Source organism: Frieseomelitta varia, unplaced genomic scaffold (assembly GCF_011392965.1).
Source record: "Frieseomelitta varia isolate USP_RPSP 00005682 unplaced genomic scaffold, Fvar_1.2 scaffold_33, whole genome shotgun sequence".
In the NCBI taxonomy this organism is placed as follows: domain Eukaryota; kingdom Metazoa; phylum Arthropoda; class Insecta; order Hymenoptera; family Apidae; genus Frieseomelitta; species Frieseomelitta varia.
In genome coordinates, this window is record NW_025110068.1 from 340,591 (window position 1) to 363,044 (window position 22,454).

Sequence of the window (22,454 nt, forward strand, 5' to 3'; positions counted from 1 at the left end):
TTTTTTTCTTTCTAAAGCCACAGATATACTCGTGATTAAGACTCGCTCGCGTGTATTATCCGCGAGATCGAATCGAATTGCGCGCGGGCAGGATCTCTGGCGCCGTGAATATCCACACATTCGCAAACAAGAGAGATCCAAGCGAGATCTGTGTCTGAGACGTGTGTTTCGCGCGAGGATCAGTTGTAAGATCGTTCTCGACTTTCGATGTGTCATTTACTTTCAAGGTTCTCTCGAGACGTTGTTCGCACTCAACGACGAAGAGAGCAGGCATCACAATAAATGTAAAATTAATAGACATTTGTTATTTTATTTAATTAATAGTGATTTGTTCCTTTCTTCTAGGTAATTCAACTTTGCCTCCGTTTATCCGGAGGAACAGCCCGGTAGAAAATGGCAACGAGCGAAGGGAAACAGCGAATCGCTGTCTGTTTGTTTAAACAACAAACGCAGTTTGTATCTTTTTCCTTCGTTCGAGGCGAACGCTAAAAATAACGGAGATCGTCTGCGATGAATTGACGAAGCTTCTCGAGTATATTCAACCCAGCGAACGTAAATACAAATACATTAAACGTTAATTGCATTTATTGTTAGGTTGTTGGTACAAGTGTTACAATTAGCAAGCAAGAGGTACGCACGGTTATAACGTAGAAATATGTGTAAAACACAACGAGTTAAATTGAATAACGTGCAACGAAGATTTGAAAAGAGCAGAGGGGAAAAAGGAAGCCGACAAGTCGATTAAAGCCACTGTTTGAAAACTGTGCGCGATCAATTTGAGACGATTAAAGAGAAAGGAACGGAACGCAATTCGGAACGGGCGCCAGGACTTGTCGCAACTGGTTGCCACCGTAAGTTTGATTAATATTCACGAGCCAACCAGAGTATTATCGGGAAAAATAACAAATAAATACCGGCGCGCATGACGGCCCATTCGGAGCTTCATTGCACTCATTATTTGCCTTTAATTTATTCAAATGCGATGCATATTGACGCGCGAGCAAGATTGTTAGCGGCTATTAAACCCGATCCCCAAAGGAACCGACGCCGATGCTCGATTATAACCAACGTTAAACAACAATTTTACCACCGAGAGACAATTTATCATTTTCGACAGGCAGGCCCCGCTTTCCACAATTTTAATCGTCGAGCGTTCGTCACGAATCATTTCGAACTGTTTTAAACCATCAACATGGAATAACTGAGTTAGGTCGAGTTAGGAAGCGATCTATTTTCGACGTTTGCAATCGTTCGTAAATTAATTCGAGGAGATTATTCGTAGCAGTAATAATTGTAGCAGTAAATAACTCCAAGTCAGACAATTGGTTTGCCAATTGTTTAAAATAACAGCCGGATTATTTTGGACCGGGTCGGTCCATCCTTTCCGACGAAGGAAACAAGCGGAATGAAGAAGAAGCGTCGTTTCCACGCTGAAACGAGAAGAAATAAATTATTCCCCGCATATTTCCACACGTAACTCCGATATTTCACTCGGCGATCTATCACTTCATAATCCGTTTCAAGGAAAAATCCGAAGACACTGGTATTTTTATACGTGTACGGGGTCGTTGTTATGCTGGCCACGGTGAGTGCGCGTAATTCTTCGTATTACGTATGCACGGGGTGAAAGTGTAAATCGTGTTGACAGGTCATAATGATTCGAACGTGACAATATTGGATATTGCTACCCTACCCGTGATCCTACCGTGGCCGACATTTTTCTAGCCGTGATTTTTTCGGAGGTCTCCCCGTTTCTCTTTCCCCGATTTCTATCGTTTCGAGGGGATCGATCTACGCTTATCTTTGGCCCACGGGTCCACAAAGGATGTTTCAAGCGACGTGGACGCGTGGAAAATGAAGGAACACCGACGGTGAGGAATTACTCTGGAAATAAAATCTTGGATTGGTCGGCATTGTTCCTCGCCAGCTTCCTCGACTCGAGGAATTATCGAGCCCACGTTCGATGAACGAACGTTCCGCTTCAGAATGGACAGTCGATGGACGCGCGACGCAATTTTTATCGACAACGAAAGAGAGAAAGAGAGAGAGAGAGAGAGAGAGAGAGAAATAAGAAAAGAAAGGAAAAAAGGAAAGAAATGTGTGAAATAACGGTAGTCGGATTGGTCGAGCTGGCAGCGTCTCGCTCTTTCATCTCGTGGGAACGTAACCGAGCAACTTCTGCAAAAAAATAATACGTTTTTCGTGTCGCGAAAAATTTCTAGTTCCCTATTATCGAGCATGTGGATCCCCATTGCGTGTCACACTTACATCCCGCGGCAGAGTCAACGAACTGCTACACTCAACGTACACCTCAAATCAGATTACTCTGCGCATTTTCTTCCCCTAGCAAAGTCAGAATGTAGGGAAACGCACGTATGCAAGTCCCTTACGGGACAATAAAACACTCGACTGCTTCTTTAAAACTAGTGTGTTCGAAGACCGAGCGTGAGGAAGTGGCAAGTATTTAGCACATAAAGCCGTAGCGTTAGGAACTCTTAAAGTTATTTACTGCTGCTTTTCCTCTCGCATGCATTAATAGATTCAAACATTGTCGCAGCACAACAGCTTGAATGATTGATGAGCGTGTGCCTCGCCTTTAATTTCAAATCTACACAACTTCAACGTGTAAAAATGATAATGACTGATGTAATGGCTCGACTGCACTTTAATGCGTTGAATTCTTCTTGAGAGAACCGAATCGAAACTATTTGCGAGATATCGACGTGGAAATATTTGCAGGATAGACAAGATCTCTCGTGACATATTAAACGTTGATTGTAAATGATCCCGCGTAAATTCACGCTCTGACAGAAATTATCGACGTACGAAACTGATTTTTGTTCCAAACAACAAAATCACACGAACGCCAAGCCCCCTCGTTGCAATCGATCATGGTGTTGTTGAAGAATGTTTCGCGAAATGAATCTGTTATCCTGCTTATTTGAGGGTCAAGAATGAAAATACAATAAGTATAACGAAAAGAGCTCATCAGACGATTTTTACGTGAAGGAAATCATCTCGATTACCTTGCTCTCTCTAAGAAAGTCCTGCGCAGTTATAAAGGATAAGTGGAACGAGTTCTTATTTATATCTCTACAACGTAACATTTCAAGGTCGTTTACTTCTTCAAGGACGCGATTCTCGACGACAACGTTGTCATTTTTCCACATGTTCTCGCGATGAAATAAATGATCCTTTCGCTTCGGACCGTATTCGCCCACTTAAAATAACATTTCTTGACCTGTTCACGCCAATGTTGGCACACTTTAAGCTACGATACATTACCGAGAGCTTACATTTATTGCCCTGTTAGCCTCCACGTATGAGGCATTACCATTTAAGGCTTGCTTTATAGAGATCGCGCTCGATCCTATTATTTATTTACTTAGTCGAATTCGATGAACCGGGTGACACTCGGAAGCTTCGAGTTCGGCAACCATTTCAAAAGGAATCGTGCAAATTAATTTTGAAAAAAGAAAAAGAACAAATACAAAGCTCGCGCGCGACTTTCGAATTTCGAAATTTCTCGAAAACGACGAGAAAATTAATTTAAATTTCGGGCCAAACAGCCACAGATTGCTCGTTGGACATTATAATTAATTTCCGAGAGCCGAACGGAACCAGCATTATATGCTCGGACCATTCTATTCAAGAAGCTATTCTCTGTTCTCTCCATATCTCATTACCCCTTATCGCATGATGCACAGGGAGACTATGGACTTAATAAGCATAAGTGCCTCCAAGTGCACAGAGAGAGAGAGTGCACTGAACGCCATAATTATCACCAGTTTTATAATTCCGTCCTGTTCAATATCATTGTCGTTCACTTAAGTCTCTGCCACTGATTCATTCAGGACTCCATTAGACAGATCGTATATATTACATATTATTTTATATAACGTTGCAAATTGTTACGTACCTGTGAAACAGGCGACAATCACAATTTCGATTAAATAATTTCACGACTCGTTTGTCTCATTTTAATCATTCGACACATTTTCTTCGCAACCACGCGAAATATCTAAATGTCGCGGATTTTTTTTTTCTCTCTAACAATCCACGTTTATGCGTTATTACCGACGCGATTTCTAAAGCGTAGCGAATTGTTGCAAATTGCAAGGCTACGATACAATCGCGAGAATGACTTTTTCATTCAATTTTGCTAGAAACAAAACGTAGCCCCCGTACGCGGGCTCTAAAGTTAAACTAATTTTCGCTGAACAACAATTGAGCCTGGAACTCATGCAGCATTGTGCATACATGGAACGTAATCAGTGATGTACAATAAAACGCAAAAACGAGGCGAACACCGCCGCGCGAAAGTTGTAACCACGCTTTAAAGTATCGTTTGCCCGAATTATTTATCTTTGCGTTTAACTTCCCGTTTAACGTCGTCCGCATTAGAAATTTCATTAAAACGCGAGAAAATTAAAAGTATCAAACGAAGCAGCTGTGCGCCCACTGACATAATATTTTGTTACTGGCACATTAAACTACGTTACGGAATACTCGTACGCGAAAAGGTAATATATACATTCGACAGTTTAATTAAAAGTAAGAAAATTCGAATCGTGACCTTAAATTAGGTCATCTAGTGCCTCAACCTTAAACAAAATCTTCGTCTAGTTTAAAACTTTCAGAATTCATCCTCTCTAACAACGTGAATAATACTCTTAAAAAAAAAAGACACTCAAGAAATACTGCAAACGATTCGGAAAGTGATTTCTCAATTTCACTTCCAATCGCCAATGAATGTGAATTGCGAAACGAGAAAACACACGAAAACTAGAAATCCTCCCATTGCCTAATGCGCGAAGTAACAGACATTCAGATGCATGAGAGCGCAGGTACCAGCTACATGCCAGCAGTCTGGCTTATCGGAGTAACGGAGATATCGGAATCGAGGGCTCCTTCCATCGGTATTCAATTTTTTCGTGTCATGGCGGAGATAACCGTGGGCGGGTAAAACGAAATCCACGGAACGTTTCATTGTCAGTGTATGCGGCAATAAAACGAAAGACGAGCCATTAGCCTGTACACATGTGGCGCGCGGCCAGTCGTGGCGGTAGTGCGTGGCGTGCATGGGCATTCGTCACTTTCTGAATGGATTTCAAAAGCGCGTGAGTCAGCCCCTTCCTGGAAAGTTGATGCTATTTCAGCGTGTACGGAAAACTAAAGCGAAATAAAGCATGACTAACGACTCTACGGCAGATTTACGTGCGTGGCTAGCAGCAACGCTCGGAAACTCAGCAACCCTGCTACGTTACGCACCCTGGTTTTCCCCGATCTGTTTTTCGTTTTTACGCTCTTTCCTTTTCTCGTTTTCTCTTCCTTTTTCTTTTTTCTTCTTTTCGTTGACAACTGCGTCAGCAGTATCAACAGTATTATAATTTACGAGCCAATCGAGTTATTAAGAGTCGTAACTTTTTTCCTAATTTTTTCATTCCATTCCCTTTTCCATTAGCTCGCCTCTTTCCGTTCCCGATCGTTTAACTATTGGAAACAGAAACGCAACATGTTTTTCCTTTTCATTTTTGTGTTTCATTTTATCCGTTTACGTTCGTCACTCTTTTTCACTCGCCGTCTGTTGTGTGTGAAAGTCGCCCGAAATGCGTGCACAGAAGTACGCGTATCGTGTCACCTGGGGGTTCTTCCCCGATGTCACCATTCACCGGCTACGTTCCCGTGTAACCGAGCGTGTAACCTTCTCACTCGAATAAACGGGATTTTCTATCTTACGCGGATTCACGTGTCGCGGTTCAGACAGCCACCGAAAACATTGACGTCGCGAGGAATTTTCACGCGTTACACGTTGGGTGACGCGTCTTCGATTTCGGGGTATCTTGAAACTGAATGAATTCGCGCAGCCGGTTAGCGGCGTCTAGTGGCACCGGAGAATGCCAAGAATGTTACGGTCGAGTGATCCCACGTCTGATTCATTCTCTTTCAAAAGTATGCGAATGTCGCATCAACGACAGTCAACTCCGTTTTTATTTCTTTTCCTTTTTTTTTTTTTTTACAAGTTTTATAATGTCAGCGTCTCTGAATTTTTATTTAAACGAACGAAGACTTACCATTGTCGGAAAAATTTCAGGATATACATCGAAATAACGATCGTTTTACAATTCGTTTGAATCTAAGTAGAATAGAGTACATCTTTGAACGGAGTACATCTTCCAAGAGTATGAACAAGTTAAATAACAATATGGTGACATAATAATAATCAGAGAAGAAGCTTTTTAATATGCATAATACTCAAAGCGAGAGCTTTTTCAAACTAAAAGTTTAAATGCACTTAAGTAGAAAGGGTACATTATCTCCGAGGCAGTGAGTGAAATTTAATCACTGAAACATTTCCGGTATCTCTTCAAAGAATCATTAATTTCATTAAGGTAGCTACACGTAGTAGCTCTGAAGAAAATTAAAACGTACCCTGAACTATATAAGAAATAGCACGGTAACTAAATCCTAACCTGGAATCCTGAAGAAGAAATTTTATGAATTTCTGAAAAATTTTGAAAATTTCTACAAACGGTCCATTGAATTGTTGAATTGCAAATTTCACGTAGAAGAAGGATTATTCATACATGTAAATAATCTCTATTTAAGGAGTCTAAACTTAATCTAAACTAAAGAATTACGATAAAAAAATATCATTAAGATATGTTGTACAAGTACTATGAGTACTAAGAAATAGCACGGTAACTAAATCCTAACCTGGAATCCTGAAGAAGGAATTTTATAAATTTCTGAAAAATTCTGGAACTTTCTACGGTCCATTGAATTGTTGAATTGCAAATTTCACGTAGAAGAAGGATTATTCATACATGTAAATAATCTCTATTTAAGCAGTCTAAACTTAATCTAAACTAAAGAATTTACGATAAAAGGTATCATTAAGATATGTTGTACAAGTACTATGAGTATTGTACACTTTAAACGTAAACGTTTCTCACAGATAACATGTAATTTACCATGATCATTCCCAGAGCAACAGATATCACTCGCAATTAGATGTTATACGTACGCTTGAATTATAAAACAGACGAGGCGTCTATTTTTCTTCCAAGTACATACATCGATGCCCTATATTTACAACGATCAATGAAATTCGCGTATATACGTGCTCATAACCTAGAGTACTTCGGCTTAAATAATCTACGACGTAAGTATGTTTACAACGTGAAAACCGAAAGCTCGAAGAATCGACGAGAAAAAGGAAAACGGTGATTTATCCCGACGCGTAACCTACGATACGCGTTGGAACACGTTTGAAAGGCAATGCTCGAGAGCGTGTCAGTTTGAAAGAACCGAACACAATCGAGCCATTTCGTAGCGGTTAGGGAACGACCGTGTAGGATCGGCTCCGTTTTCTAGCTGGTCGACCCGCTCCCGAATACCTGCCAACTGCAGATCGACGCTCTCAACTTTCGACCAAACGACAACGGCGATTCGTTTAGGGAAAAAGAATCACTACAACTTTACACCGTAGACGTTTCAAATCATCGAGTCAGAGAACGTATTGCGAATGGAACGATCGCGGTACGAGGTGGATTATTTCCCACCGAAGTTCAAGCAACGAGAAGAGAGATGAACGTTCAAGTTGCTCGTGTTCCCGAGGCAAGATTCCATTCCGAGCGAGTCCAGGTTACTCGAAGAAAAGAGCATGTTCGACTGTTCTGCCTGCCTCGTGTGCCACGGAGAGAGGAGGTAGAGCAAGGTAAGAGATCGACTACTCTTATTCGCGTGCATCCCAAGAAGGTCACAGCCAGACGGTCGCACGGAAGGGACGCGCGCGAAGAAAGAGAATGAATCGACGAGCCCGGTCGAAGGAACGGCGAAAGGGAGAGAGAGAGAGAGAGAGAGAAGAAAAAAGAATATGGAGACACTTACTGCCATACAAGGTGGACGTTCTCTCGTTGCAGCTGAAACGATCCTATCCGTCAATCGGAGCCGCCACCGGCAACCTTGCTCCTTCGTCTTCTCTGTTTCTTTTGGCCGGTTGCGAGAGACGCCGCAGCTGCGACACACACAGAGACAGAGCGGTCGATCCACGAAACGAAATGATACCTAGTAGACGTATCAACGCGTCTCACTCGCGCCTTAAATTCTTTCTTTTCCCTCCGTTTTCACCGCGTATACCGCGCGCATCGCGGGTATATCATCGAACTCGCGAATTGATTGATCACACACCGAGAAGAATTTGTCGGAACACTCACTTTGACGACGACGCCGCTCACCCGAGAAATATACTCGGTCGCTCCGGTAAATTTCAAATTTAACGGAGAAAAATCACGTGGTAACAAGTTGGGGGAGAAAAATCAAACCCGACGACAGCGACACTTGCGATCAACTGACTGATCTCGTTCGATGCCGCGAGAATCGATAATATCGATTGCCAACTGACCCACGCGTCTCGATCGTCGCATTACGTCGCACAGAAATACGGAGAACTGTTGATCGCAGCACTGACGAAGCGCGCGGGGACGAAATCCTGTGTACGGGGCCCGGTGTCGAACACGCTACGCGTCGCACATACAACTTTCGCGCGCTGCAGACTCCGGCAGACTGAGTGTCGAGAAAGTCTTGAGGCTAGCGTACGCGATTGCTGCGCTCCTGGCGGCCGATACCTCACCTATCGCGTCACGCGTCTTTGCCCGGTCTTTCTGTGCTCCGATTCCTTAGAAACTCGAGTGTACGTACGTTTCTCGTACGGGTTTCTGCACATGTTAAATCAAATTCTGCGCCTGGCTCGCCGATGCGGAAAATCCCATCCGGAAATAACAATCTCGATTTTCGTAAACATAACAAGAACACTGATCCCCGACACGGCGATGTATGCGACGTGATCGCATAAAGGTTCGTTTATTTAAAATCGTCATTTTTCTTTCTACTTGTCGCGTTTAGGCTAAAATTTGCGTCTCTGATAAGAAATTCTCGATTCGATTTAGATTCTTTCTAATTTAGCTATTTAATTAACCTCTTGCGTCTAGTGACTGGTTCGCGGACCATAACGAGTGACCAAATCGTATATAATAATTCGTCCTCTTTTCAAATTCATCGGTATATTACTGGATAGAAATTACTAAGAAGTAATAAATTTATTATTTGTCTTGTCTCGGTTATATTTCAATATACTTAAAACTGAGAAAATATTGCAATTTTGAGCCAAATACTTTCGACGTGACACGTCATTCCAGCGCAAGAGGTTAACCCTCGAGCGTAATCTACGGAGTTTAAATTTAGGTCTTTCGAAATAGTATCTCAAATCTCCGCCAGAGGTTTGTAGGGCTCGATATTTAAAATATAGTATGGCTGTCAATCCAACTATTCCAACTGTCGCTCCAATGTGCAGCCATTGAACTTCGAAATTAGTTTGTTTATTGCTCTTACCTGACTCCGACGAGGAAATTGCCAGATCCTCCCCGTAAACACGATATTTACACGACGGTACGTGAGACACGGTAAATAATCTCTTTCTAACGTGAATACATAGACGCGTTTACGTGTGACGTTTAAGCATTTAGAGAGCGCGATTCGTAACCGAGTTGAATTGTACGTGATGGACGCGCTATATTTTTCTGTTGTACGGACGCAAACATGCTTGGTCAGTGTTATATAAATCCGATAGTTGTAAATTTTTACCGATCGAACATACACTTCAATGATTTCTTTCGACTGTACTTTCTCTAACAACCACTATTCGATATTAAACGTGGATCAATCGGATGTAGGTCATAACGCCATTTTTTTGTAATTGAATGATTGTATTCGTTGTCATTCGTTGACGAACGTTTTGTACTCGATGTTTTTCAGTACTCGTGAAAGGTCAATCGATAAGGCCGCCAACCGTAAACGAATCCATCAAAAACAATAATCGTTGTCGAACGAACGAGATCGGTTGCCGAAATGGAAATTTCGTTTCGAAACGGTTTATAATGTTCCCCCACCCACTCCCTGTGCATGTTAATGTTAACGTTTGTACGTCAGAGTTACGATTGGATCAACATTAAATTCTGGACGTCTCTTTGGACCGTTATCGTCGAATGTAGAGGGCGTGGCAACGACGGACGAATTTTTAGCCGCGCGTTCTGTTCGGTTGTGCACCATTTATTAGAAGCAATTGAATAAATTACATTTCATTCACCGTGGTCCCCTCGTTCATGTATTTTATGCATCGACCCTCGACCTCTTCTAATAATATCTCACGTGAAATAGTTTTTAACGTGTTCCCTCCAGATAAACCATGATTTCGGGCATCTATAAGAAATACGAGATAGCGTTTCGCTATTCCGATCGTCTGAAAACACATTTTTTGCGAAATATTTTTCCGTGGTGAATTGCGCACAATGAAAAATTCAGTGTTACGCGTTTAAGAATTCGGTCACATCTTCTTCTCTTTCTGGTGTTCTTCAGAATCAAAATATTGTACAGTAGAATAAAGAAAAATAATTTCTTGCTCAAAGATAAATCAAAAGCGCCATCCAAAGCGCTTATTGTCTAATGTATATAATTATTACATGGTTATAGTCAATTATAAGAAAATTAAATTGTAAAACTAAAATAGAAAGAATTATAAAACTATATAATTATAAAACTAAATAAGAAAGAAATTATAATATAGAAATATTATATTATAAGAAATATAATGATCAATAAATTGTATCGTACGTTAGCTATATAAATACATACGTACGTGAATGTTTCAAATTAATCGCTAGGATGCCATGTTTCGCACGAACAATTCTCATTCTATTCTTTTGATTTATTCTTGCGTAAAAAATCATCTCTTGTTCGACCGCAACTTGTTCATATTTGCATATTTTTTTATGCATCGGAAGCAAAAAAAAAAAAAAAAAAAAATAGAAGAAATTAGTTTGATGCGTACAAGCGTATACTTCTCTAAATATTTGATTCGGTTCAGTTTCGTTTCCAAAAACCGATGATTAGCGCAGTTTCATCGAATAAGCGGATCAATCGGAGAGACGGTTGAATGAAACGATACAAAGAATATACGCGTATCTACCGACGTGTAGTTGCGCTCGCATTGTGAGAATGCATATGGGAAAACAGGTGCAAGTCGGAAATCGCATTGCATATGATATGTTCCAAAGCAGTTTATTATGATGCTCTAATTGATAACAAAGACCTTTTGATTCTATTGTATTTCATTAAAATTCATGCATTTTTCTACAGATGAAAGATGAAAAATAGGAATTTTTATTGCAATGTTATCATCTGTTTCCTTTCTTTTTCTTTTTCAAAAATCTTTATCGCAATGTTATTTGATTCTCTGTTTACCAAGGTTTGAGTAGAAGGGAAGGAACACGACACAGGTGCGAAAATAAATTACGAAGCGTTTCTTAATGAAACTTTTGCAGTAGACAGTGCTTTGGCAATTTTTCAAGCCTGTCTCATACTTGTCCTGTTCTCCGTGAAAAGGGGATGACCGGAGACTGAAACGTGAAGAGTGAAAAATGTTTATACTCCCCGGGAAGAGCCACGTGCATTATTAAAACTTGCTAATAAAAACTCAGTTGTAATTGAGACGGAATAATTAATATTATTGAAAGAGAGAATTATTACTATTAACTAATCTCTTCATTACAATTAATTATTATTGAAGAGATATCGTATTCTTCTTATTTATTCCAGTTCGTTCGATTATTTAATTTCATACGATAATAGTCAAAGGACAACCTTTATTCTGTCATATTTAAGAAATTTCACAATTTTTAAATACCACGAACGAAAATTCAATGGAAATTAATAGAGTTCCCTAAGTATTTCACGTTTCTCAAATTGTTCCACTTTCACGGTATAACGCCATACTACAGTATAATTCAGTTGGTGACATTTCGCAACGCGATTAGTTAGTTTTAAAGTATGAAAAATATACGAAGTATCTAACAAGCATTTTTCTCCTGGCAGTTGCTGAACTTTCACTACTTCAATTAAATACGGTGTCCACCAAGTTTTTCTACTCATTATCGTGCTTGTATAAGTACAGAACTCTGTGACGCACAACTTTGTCTCGCGTTCTCTCCTTTTATCTGTTTCTCGGATTATTTGACGTACTTTTGAATAACAAGGGAATAAACGTAAATTATTAACAACGAATAACACAAATGATTGTACGAAATTTCGAGACCCTCGAATAATAAAGTTATTTCTTAATTTCAGGAATACCCGGTATCAGTTTACTTGGAGCTGTTACAAACTATTAAGAGAATGTAATTAAGCGGAGAATGTAGATAATGCCATGTATATTAAACTTGGGATAGTTGAAATATCCCACCAGCGGCGTCTAACCACGTGAGTATCTTATTAAAATATTTACGTGCCTAAGTAAAAACACAAGCTAACCCGCCCTTCGTGTTAACTTCTTTTAATTCCTCCCTCTATTTATTATCCGCGTTTTATCGTAAGAAGTTAAATTTGCGCGGGACGAACGAAAGAGAAAGCGTTGAATTATTTCTCAAAAGTGAATTTCGTATTATTTTCGTTAACGCGGAATATTAACGCATACTTTCAACAGGAATGATTGCGTTTCATTCGACAGATATTACGACAGATGTCGTCGAGTTTCGTTCGCGATCGACGCTACTCCCGTTTCCAATTGTAACGAGTCCGGGAATTTTTGAGACACGGCGTCTGCGTGCCGAGATGCGTCGCCTAATTGATAGTCTGAAATGCAAGTCCGATGATTCTCGAATTGCACAGAAGTGCTTGCTAATCGATTACTTCGGTGCATTAGCGTACAACGAGCAATCTATTGCGAGGAGGCTCCTTGCCGTAGGAACAATGCGCTCGTTCAAATGGAATAATGTACATTTCGAGTGTAAAGCGGAGATACTAACTCCAATACAGGATATATTTACCGAATTCGAATTATTATATTCAACTGATAGAAGAAAGAAACTGTCGCTTAGTTGAACTTAATTGTTCGGGATCAGTAGCCTCGAAATTTATAAACAGTGATTTCTATTTACGTAGAATTATTTAACAAATTCGTATGATCTAGTACTGACAACGTACGACCTCGAATGTTAAATTACTTTTATCTTTAAATTATCGACTTTACTATTCCAATAGTATGTCAAATATTCTCTCAATATTCATGAATTGTGCTTTTTCGTAAGCTTTTCAAATTAACTCTCTGTCTTTGTAATGAACAATAAATTGGCCAGAACATCTCCTGAAATATCTTGACCGGATGTTCTAAATGAGCATCACCGTACAAAGCTTGGAGGGGGGGGGGGGGGAGCGATTACCCAAATTGCCGTCTCGATCAGCGTAATCCAAGTAACTTTTCTTTCAGCGGTCGCCATAATTTCTTACGGTCGACGGTCGATTTCCATCTACTTTTTCCCTCTATAAATGTTCATCAATATGTGACCGTTCTTTCTCATCTGTTCACTGTCCCTTCGTTATTTTCTCTCATTAGGCGCAGTTTCACTCGACCGTAGTCGTACGTCGATGAAAAGGTACATGTACATATGGTTACGATACTCACGATTCACGATGCTCATCTCCGCAAGATATTCTCTTCCCTACCCCTTTGCCGCTGGCCTATCTTTCTCCGTATACGTAGCGTAGTTTTCATTGCACGTCATCTAAGTTATTATTCTCCTATGCGCGTTCTCTCTCTCTCTCTCCCCATCTGTATCCGACTCGTTTCTTGTATTTTGATATCAGGCTCTGTCTGTCTCATTCCGCGGCCTGCTTCGTTAGTTTCAGCAGCGGCGTTTGATTATACGGCGTAGCCGGAAGGCCCAATGTTTAATTTCTTTCTCTTTGCACGGCCGCGGGACTCGTTGCGATGAATGGCAGCATAAGAAATAGTAAAGGTACGTTTGTACAGGCGAGGCACGCGGCTAGATACACCATACAGTGCTCACTTGCTCTATGTATGTGTCTACGTGTGTGTGAGACCGTGCAACCAGGGAATATTGTCGGTTCTTTTGTAGGTCTTTCCTTGCCGGCTTTTTAGTTACGCTATTCCTCCGATTTCTTTTGTGACCGCCCGGGCAAAGTAACATGTGCACGGCGCTTCGTACAACCATGAGAGCCGGCAACAATACGAACTTCCTCGGATCCAATGCGTGATTGGCTACTTGCGCGGTATCAGAAACCAGTACGACGGAATTCCATTTGTCTTGACCTGTTTGTCAAGGAACAAATAATTCATGCAATCGGATAATATCATAGAAGTTTGTTGATTTTGCTTTCTGCCATATGACGCGATACAGCTTGTGCAAACGACACGACAGATCAGCCGAGAGTCAAGTTCGCAAGTTCCGGTATAACGGTATATGAAATCTCACATCATCGGAAAGTTGAAGTGTTCGGTAACTTAGGAAATATCTTCTTCCGTGTGCGGTTGACAAGTGTCTCGGTACAGAGAAGTCATGAAATCAAAGAGCAAAAATGTTAACGTCGAATTTAAGAGACTTTCAGCAACTTTCAGCAAAATCCGTCTCACGACGGGTTGATACGTAGTTGAATATGATTTTTCGTTCGAATAACAGAATTGGAGTTCGCGTTTGGATAAATGAATTCAATCTCGCGGGAGTTCGTTTTGGCACTGGCTAAAATTTCACTCCGCTAAGTGGTGGTTTTGCCGTATCGGGTCGTGCGATGATTATCTTTAGATTTTAGTCAGAGCTGAAAGTGAACTTCGTTCGAGTATCGATTTATTAAAGTTTGATAGTGTCTTATCACGTGTTGAACGTTGACTGACCTACTTACGGTTATTTGTCAATCGATTTTTAATGAAATCGATGACGGTGGAATTGCGAAAATCTTCTTCGTGCATCGGGTTGAAAATTCACATGAATGAGACAATCTGACAAACGGGAAATTTAAGAAAATTTGCTCGAAAAATGTTCTCTTTGGATCTTTCGCGTTACATTAATTTCGACGTATTAAATGATATTGGTTCATTGTATATTTTATGTTTACAATTATTTGTAATTCTTAATTACAATTAACTGCATCATGTTCGTTTGAACGTTCGATACTTTTGTTTACAATTCATTTATCAATAGATTGCAACTGTTGTTTGAAACAAAAGATAAATTCGATTTATGTATATGTATATTCGTAAAATCATGGAAACGCGAAATCGGAACGGAAATGTAAGGATCTTACGAAGAGAACGTCGGAGATGGAGAAAAATTATTTGCCCGGTCAATCGCATATCTGTCGAAATAACGAAAAAAATCTGGATGATTTCAACAAAAAATTTTCGCGGAACAAATACTATTGCTATTCATTCACGTTTATGTTTCTTTCTCTTGCACAATGGGATTCGTGTAAATTGTAGATGAGACGGCATCCGAGCACATTAATGCCAGTGTTAAACGATAGAAATCATAGCTGGTGGCTAAGAAGAAAAACGAAACGAAACGCGTAACGTTCCACGGTAAATAAGTAACATCGTGGAGGGCAGTGCATCGATGGAGTTTCATTTCAGGCCGGAGGAAAGAAAGAAAGAAAGAAAGAAAAAAAAGAAATAGCTGGCCGGACAACGCGCAGCCTGTAACGATAACCGGCTGCTTCGGTAAAGAATACAAATTGTTCTATTATTTTCATGAAACAAAGAGCCGCGTTGTAAGATTCGAATCTGGGACGAGGCTTATCAAAAATAAAAGCAACCAGCCTTGCTTCAAAGGGACGGGGATAAGTAAGGAAACAGAGGGAAAAAGAATTGCACTGTATCGACTTGCGGTAAGCATCACGGATCATAAGTATACACGCTCTCGGTTATACACGCTTGGAAAATACGATTTTCGTTGGTAAAATTCGACCGCAGGCTATTTATTATTCGGGCCGTAAAGTGATGGAATTAATTAAAAAACGAGTGTCTCCCCCAGTCTGTTCGAAAGATTTCAGGATCGGTGTCAGATGACAATTTGCATAACGTTAATTTCCAATCGCAAACGGAAGGACCGTAATTAATAATTTCTGGATGGAGCGAGGATTTTAATAAAACGATTCGAGGAATCAATGAATCGGGTGATTTATCATACAGATTTATTTGCTCATATGGTCATAAGTGTATAATAATTGTAACCTAACACTCTGCGTATAAATATTATCGGCTCAGGAGTTCACCGTTTAGGCTGGTTAGAATCAGCGTTCGTTAGACACGGTGCCAGTTTGTGAAATATCATCAGAAGTAGACGTTTGCCGAGAAAGTGTTGTTAGTTACGGACAGAGCAGCTTTGGTACAGCGACATTCACAAACGACGTACATTCGTTGGGATGGTTCTTTATTATTTAGAATATCTACACGAGGTTGTATTCCCTGATCGCGCTCTGAATATGTAGATCCAACGGAAGGGTCACGTCGACGTCCTTGTGTTTGTAGCCACTCAGGAAGTAAGACGTTCCTTCTATGTTAGCTGGAAACTCCTTCGGTAGAAACTCTTTTGGTCGTGGTTCCAGGTCAAATCCTGATATGGGATATTTCAGTAACCTGAAATTCACAGACAAACGAATAATAACGAGAATGCGAGTAACACGAAATTTCCAACAAACACACTTTTGCTAATTGTCACAGGTGTTACAAGTGAAAGTTTACTTACACATATGTCGTTGGACTAACGTGGATGCGAAGTGGTTCGCTCAGAGATTCAAATTTATTAGCTAAGGTAACATTGTGCCCGAAAAGACAGTACCTTGGCATCTTTTTCCCAACAACCCCTGCTAGTACCATCCCAGTGTGAATGCCAATACGCATCTGAAACATTATTCTCATTGTGAGTGTCTCTGTTATCACGAGTTGAAATGGAAATTAGAGTTCTATTAATGAAAATGAGGTATTTGTAGTACGTTCTTTAAATTCAAAAATGAGAGAAATAATTAGTTTCAAGTTACTTCTGCGATATGAAATGTTATAAACACGACGACTGAACATTAAAATTGTAGGAACGCAATATTCAATTATATTCAATTGTAATTACAAAATAATGAATTATTAGTGAGTTGTGATTTCATTAGCTGCGACGTAACCTATTTTAAAATGTTAATGTAACTGCATTTGCTTTACTTATTCTTTCAGTCATCGCGAGCAAGGAATACTTTAAATGGGAAAAGTTTTCATAGTCTCATAGACATAATAATAAACAATCGAACATCACTTTCTTGAAATATAGTAATAACGTGAAACGTTAGTCATTTCAATAAACTTACGTAATATTCAATTTCACTTTTGTTGTTTAAATTAACAGAAATTTATCATAAGATTAATTGTAAAACTATATGGTACTTCGGAGAGTACCATAATATTAATTTCATTATTGAAAACGTTTTCAATCCAACGTAACCGAATAGTGACATCTAGTGACAAAATAAATTGAGAAAACAAATGTTTTCCATTACCCTTATTGGTTTGCCCTTGTGAGTTAAATGATGAGAACACGCTTGTATCATTTTTAAAGCCATCCAAGCTATTTGTTGTGCATGAATATAAGTGTCACGATGGAGGCCACACGCGACGCAGTAGGCATCCCCGATTGTTTCCACCTGAAAATTTTGGCATTAACTGAATCGACATCCTGTCTCTATAATAAATCTTAAAAGAGATTATGTTCACGTGCGTGAGATTCGTACTTTATAAACATCCAACTGGCCACAAAACGAGTCAAACTGCTCGTAAAGATTTTGAAGCATATTGATGACCATCATTGGTGTCGCGGTAGAACAAATTTCCGTAAAGCCAACAATATCGCTGAAAAGCATCGTCACTTCGGGATAAGTTTTTGCTTCGATTGTTTCTCCTGAAAAAGAAAAAAATATAATATATATATATTCCTTGAACATAAATTCCAATTCGAGACAAACAGTTTAATTACAAGGCATTTAAAGACGAAACCATTTAATTACGAGGATCGTAATTAAAAATATTTACCCAGCCATAAACGTTTCGCTATATCTGGAGGGAATATAAGATGAAGCAAGCTGACGTTTTTCTCTCTTTCGGCGGACACAGCTAGATTTGCTTCTTCTATAGAACTTTTCAACTTGTCCATTCGTCTTCTCAATCCATCCTGCAGAAACGGAAGATTAATATTCACTTTCATCATCGCTTTTTCTCGACGAGGTGGACAAAATTAAAAAAAAAAAAAAATCGATGTACAACGAGAACGACTTTATCAACGCATGTTCGAGTCAATCCGCTGTACTGGACAGTGACGCCATCTAGAACGAAACGCTCTGCACGCTATTGCCCTCTATCCCGAGGAATCAAAATCCTTTTCAAATCGTAAAATCCTTTAAAGATGCATGATACGAACGTGATCCAGCCAATTGAAAATCTCAATGAATACTTCAAGAGGACCTATCCATTGATGAAATTTTCATCGGCAGATCAAACTGCACGCTGGAGATCTCTCTCGCGTCGTTCGCAGCGTAGCGCATCGTTTAATATAATATTCCCACTCGTATGAGGTCTATAAATATAAATGTAACGATACCGGGGATGAGAGAGCGTGAAACGTGAATTTTGTTATACCTGTGCCCTGGCCTGCTCCCCCACCAGGATGACGTCTCTCGTGGCGTCGTGTAATGGAATATCGGATATAAAAAGTCCTCGACCAGTTAGCCCTTCCAGGCCGTTCAGGAACGGCGAACTCACAAATAGGATGGAATCCGATTCCGGACAATGGACCATCTGACCTTTCATCTCTAAACCCTGGAATCGTTGAAATCCTGTTAGTAGCATAATTTTTGAAACTCGATCCGAATAGGAAAACGCATTTCGATGCTCGAGCATTTTAACCTCTTGCGCTGAAACGACGCGACACGCACGTCGAGAACCTTTCGTTCCAAAAATTGCAATATTTTCTCATTAGTTTTAAGTATACTTAAGTATAGCCCAGGCGAAACAAATAATCAATTTATTTACTTCTCAATAATTTCCATCCAGTGATATCATGCCGACGAGTTTAAAAAGAAAGCGACGAATTATTGTGTACGACTCGGTCACTCGTTATGGTCCGCAATCAGTTGCCAGCGCAATTGGTTAAATAACGAACAGACACGCGTGGCGTAGCGAGTTACATGCGTGAGTTCGCTTTAAATTTAATCAGAGACGTGTTGATTCTTATCAAAGTATCGATTTTTGATCTCGTACATTTATATATATATTCGAAATTCGAAATACGTCAGTCATAACAATTGTTCCAATTCCCATAGGGATAGTATTGTACATTCAAATACCTCCGCGGGATATTTATCGACGCCCTGCGGTCTCTGGAGGGTGAGCACGAAAGGTGTGTTCGCGTGTTTCAATATCTCGTGGAAAGTTAATGTAACTCCGCGCGGTCGTGTAAAAGCGAAGTACGTCGATATTTCTCTGCCAAATCGGTTCAGATGATGCCCGAAGATCCTCATAAATCCGACGCCAAGCTGCACAAGCTCTAATTGCCGATCGACCACGAAATGCCATGGAAAGGCTTTGCAGAAGCTTGCCACCCCCATACGTAGGTCCGTGGCTTCGGTCGACAGTGGACGGAACAGGGACGTAACCGTGTCGAGATTATCGTCGATCTCTGGATCGACCACCAAATGTTCGCTATAGCGCTCCGGAGTGATGCGATACCTGCGAAACAGTTCATTGAACATTATTACGCGTACAGGATATACGGAGTGCCTTCGATTAACATGCAGAACCTAATAGTCTATTGCGAGCCAGCTGTAATAATTCAAGTTCTAATCTTCAAATTTCCAAACAGTCAAAGTACTAGATATACTACTTGTATAACACATCTTAAAATTTCTAATTCCAAGTTTGCCTAATGCCTCGAAACATTTGATTCGAAATTTTGAAGCGAAGCAACGCAGAAACCGAATCAACTCGATGCCAATCTTTCGTCTATTTATCGGACTGCTAATCAGTCTTTGAATTCACTCTGTCGTTCACATCGTGGCGATCGATTTTCTCCGCGGGAAGCTTTAATTAAAACGAAACTATTCCAAGCTAATTATGGGGAACTGGCCTCAAATTATTTGGACAATGTGCTCCCTTGTTACAAGTAACCAGAGACAGATTTACGATTCAACGAATTCTTTCTTTACAAAGCGAGTACTGTGTAACGAAGATTCTTGATACGCGGCCGTCGGTTTAAATGTCTGCAAACATCAGCGATCAATATTTGTCCACTTCGCGGTGACGCGATTCCTAGGACTCTTTCACCGTCTCCGTGTAAATTGAGCGATACGATGTCAACACGCACACGCCGGTTGCCAATCGAACTAGCAAATACTAAATATTGTTCTTTTGACTGGTAACATCGGCGTGGTATTATTCGAACCCTCAAGTGCACCGGCGATCAATAAATCGCAAATTGCGGCCGTGCACGTACCGGATTTTCAACTAACGATGAAATCTAAAATGGCACGTAAAAACTGATAAAACCGTTTCTTTTTTTTTTTGCATCTCTCTGTCTCTCTTTCCGCGAGTACGTAGCTACTCCGCGTGTACAGAGGTGGACACAGAGACTTTATTAAAAATTTTTACGTTTCGCAAACACGATTGCACGAGTGCGAAGCAAAAAGATACTCGTTTTTCGACCAACCTTCACGTAGAACCTTCGTCATTGCTAGACGAATGAGCGGTGAAGAATAACTTGCCTGAAAAATTTGTTACTGTAGGGATCGGGTAGAATCTGCACTTTGGCATCGTCGTTGTAAAACTGTCTGGCGATGCCTTTCAAGCTGCCAACAAGTAGATAGGCAACAGACGGGTGGTCAGTGGTGAAATGCAGCTCGATCGCTTCCGGCGTGGCGATGCATACGAACTCGGCCTCTGCCTCGGATCCGGACTGATGTTGCACGACGTCGTTCACGCCGTCGAGAGTGGTCAGGAAGGCTGTCAGATCGTTCCCGAGGCAACGGAACGCTCTCTCGAGCAGACCCACGCAAGCGGTATAAATCAGCTCCTGGCCGAGCTGATCGAAAAACGTCCACGCCACGTCCACGTCTGGAAAAGATTTGCTGAATTAGCTTCGACCTTCGCCACGCGACCTTCTTTCTTCGGGGGTCGATCGCACTCTCGAGTCCCGCTCGATTCCTCGTGGAATCGACCTTTCTCAACTTCTCGACGGTGGGGAGCGAAGAGCAACGCGAGCCGCTCGTTCAATTGACTCGAACCTAGCTGACCTAGCTGCTTTACATTTGAACAGGTTTCGCGCTATGTGGGTCAGGAGTGACCCGTTAGCTGTTCCTTCGGATCGATGTAGCGACGTGGATGTAATTGGTATCTTTTCTTTTTTCCGGGGCGTGAATCGATCGGTTTAATTGGTTCCCCTCTGGGACTTTGGAAATCATAGGTTTTATAGGATTCGGATAACGCGAAAGTTCCAGAACGTAGCGAACGGGAGCAAAGAGAGGGGAAAAGTATGTTTGAAGTTAAATTGGGAAAGTGCGCGACTGGATGAAACTGGAGGATTTGTTGTGTTGAAGATTTAAATGCAGGGTTGAAAGCGATGGGAAATCGTGTGAAATGTTTTTATGCGTGACTATTCGGTGCTTTGATTGCTTTTTTTTTTACACGTCTGTATATGAAAATTTCATAGTGTGCGTGAACAGATCGTTCGTTATTGACAATATTTCTCGACAAACGGACGCTGCAATTAGTTCTTTCTCAACGAAAATGAATCGATAAACCGTTGTCAATTTTTTTCCTTTTTTTTTTTTCTTTTTACGTTGCAATTAGTACCTCGTACAACGTGATTTTTATTTGTCGCGCCTCTGCGGCTATTCGGAAGTGATGTTGTTTAATATCAGATTTAATCGGAAACTACGCTGGAAGAAATGGCCAGACGTTAATCCGAATTATCTTTCCGAGCACATTCGTAGACACTCTCCTCGTCAGCAATAAAAACTGCTCGCAGCAAACAATCGGCACTCTCGATTTATCGATACTCCCGTTCTTTCAACCAATCAAACACCCCCGCAATTACTTCTTTCGCAGAAGCGAAAACCCACGTTCCATTGTACGAACCGTTATTCGACTGAATTCAAGATATCTAACAAGTTTCCACGAACATCGTAGTTGTAATTTCTCTTGCAGAAAGGCGCATTCGTCCCCTGAAATTCTCCTCGGCTCCTTTCTCGTTTTCTTTCGAGCAAGCTGACCCGATTTCGTTAATTACTTATCTATTGTACTATTCGAGCGTTCCAACGGAATCTGTAACGTCTCATTTGCACAAGGACAACGAGCGCACGGAAGAGATCCAGTGGAGATTTCAAGGAATAGATCGCGACTTTAACCGGCTCGCAATTTCTTTCGCTGACAGATCATTATAAAAACGCGCTTTGTACGACTTTGGTTTTAAATATCGGCGGGCTAGTCACGGAGTGAATATTTCTTCGTGCTCGGGAAGTTCGATATTTCTCAATAGACGGGACAATTAAAAGAAGAAAAAAAAAAAAAAAAAAACAGA

The 22,454-nt window shown here is 40.6% G+C and overlaps 1 protein-coding gene and 1 long non-coding RNA gene across 2 annotated transcripts; one reads left to right on the forward strand and one right to left on the reverse strand.

The window, feature by feature from the left end:
• Positions 1-8,540: 8,540 nt before the first annotated feature.
• Positions 8,541-12,309, forward strand: LOC122530120. Its single transcript, XR_006306915.1, has 3 exons — positions 8,541-8,859; positions 11,306-11,504; positions 12,184-12,309. It is a non-coding gene; the product is annotated as an uncharacterized LOC122530120 (long non-coding RNA).
• Positions 12,310-16,021: 3,712 nt separating this feature from the next.
• Positions 16,022-21,008, reverse strand: LOC122530118 (head-specific guanylate cyclase; the record flags this gene model as incomplete). The annotated part of the gene is made up of 8 exons (XM_043656792.1): positions 16,022-16,483; positions 16,593-16,747; positions 17,389-17,532; positions 17,620-17,786; positions 17,918-18,056; positions 18,521-18,700; positions 19,228-19,609; positions 20,641-21,008. Coding segments are annotated over 8 exons (1,725 nt in total), but the record flags the coding sequence as incomplete, so codon positions are not given.
• Between the last annotated feature and the right edge of the window lie 1,446 nt (positions 21,009-22,454).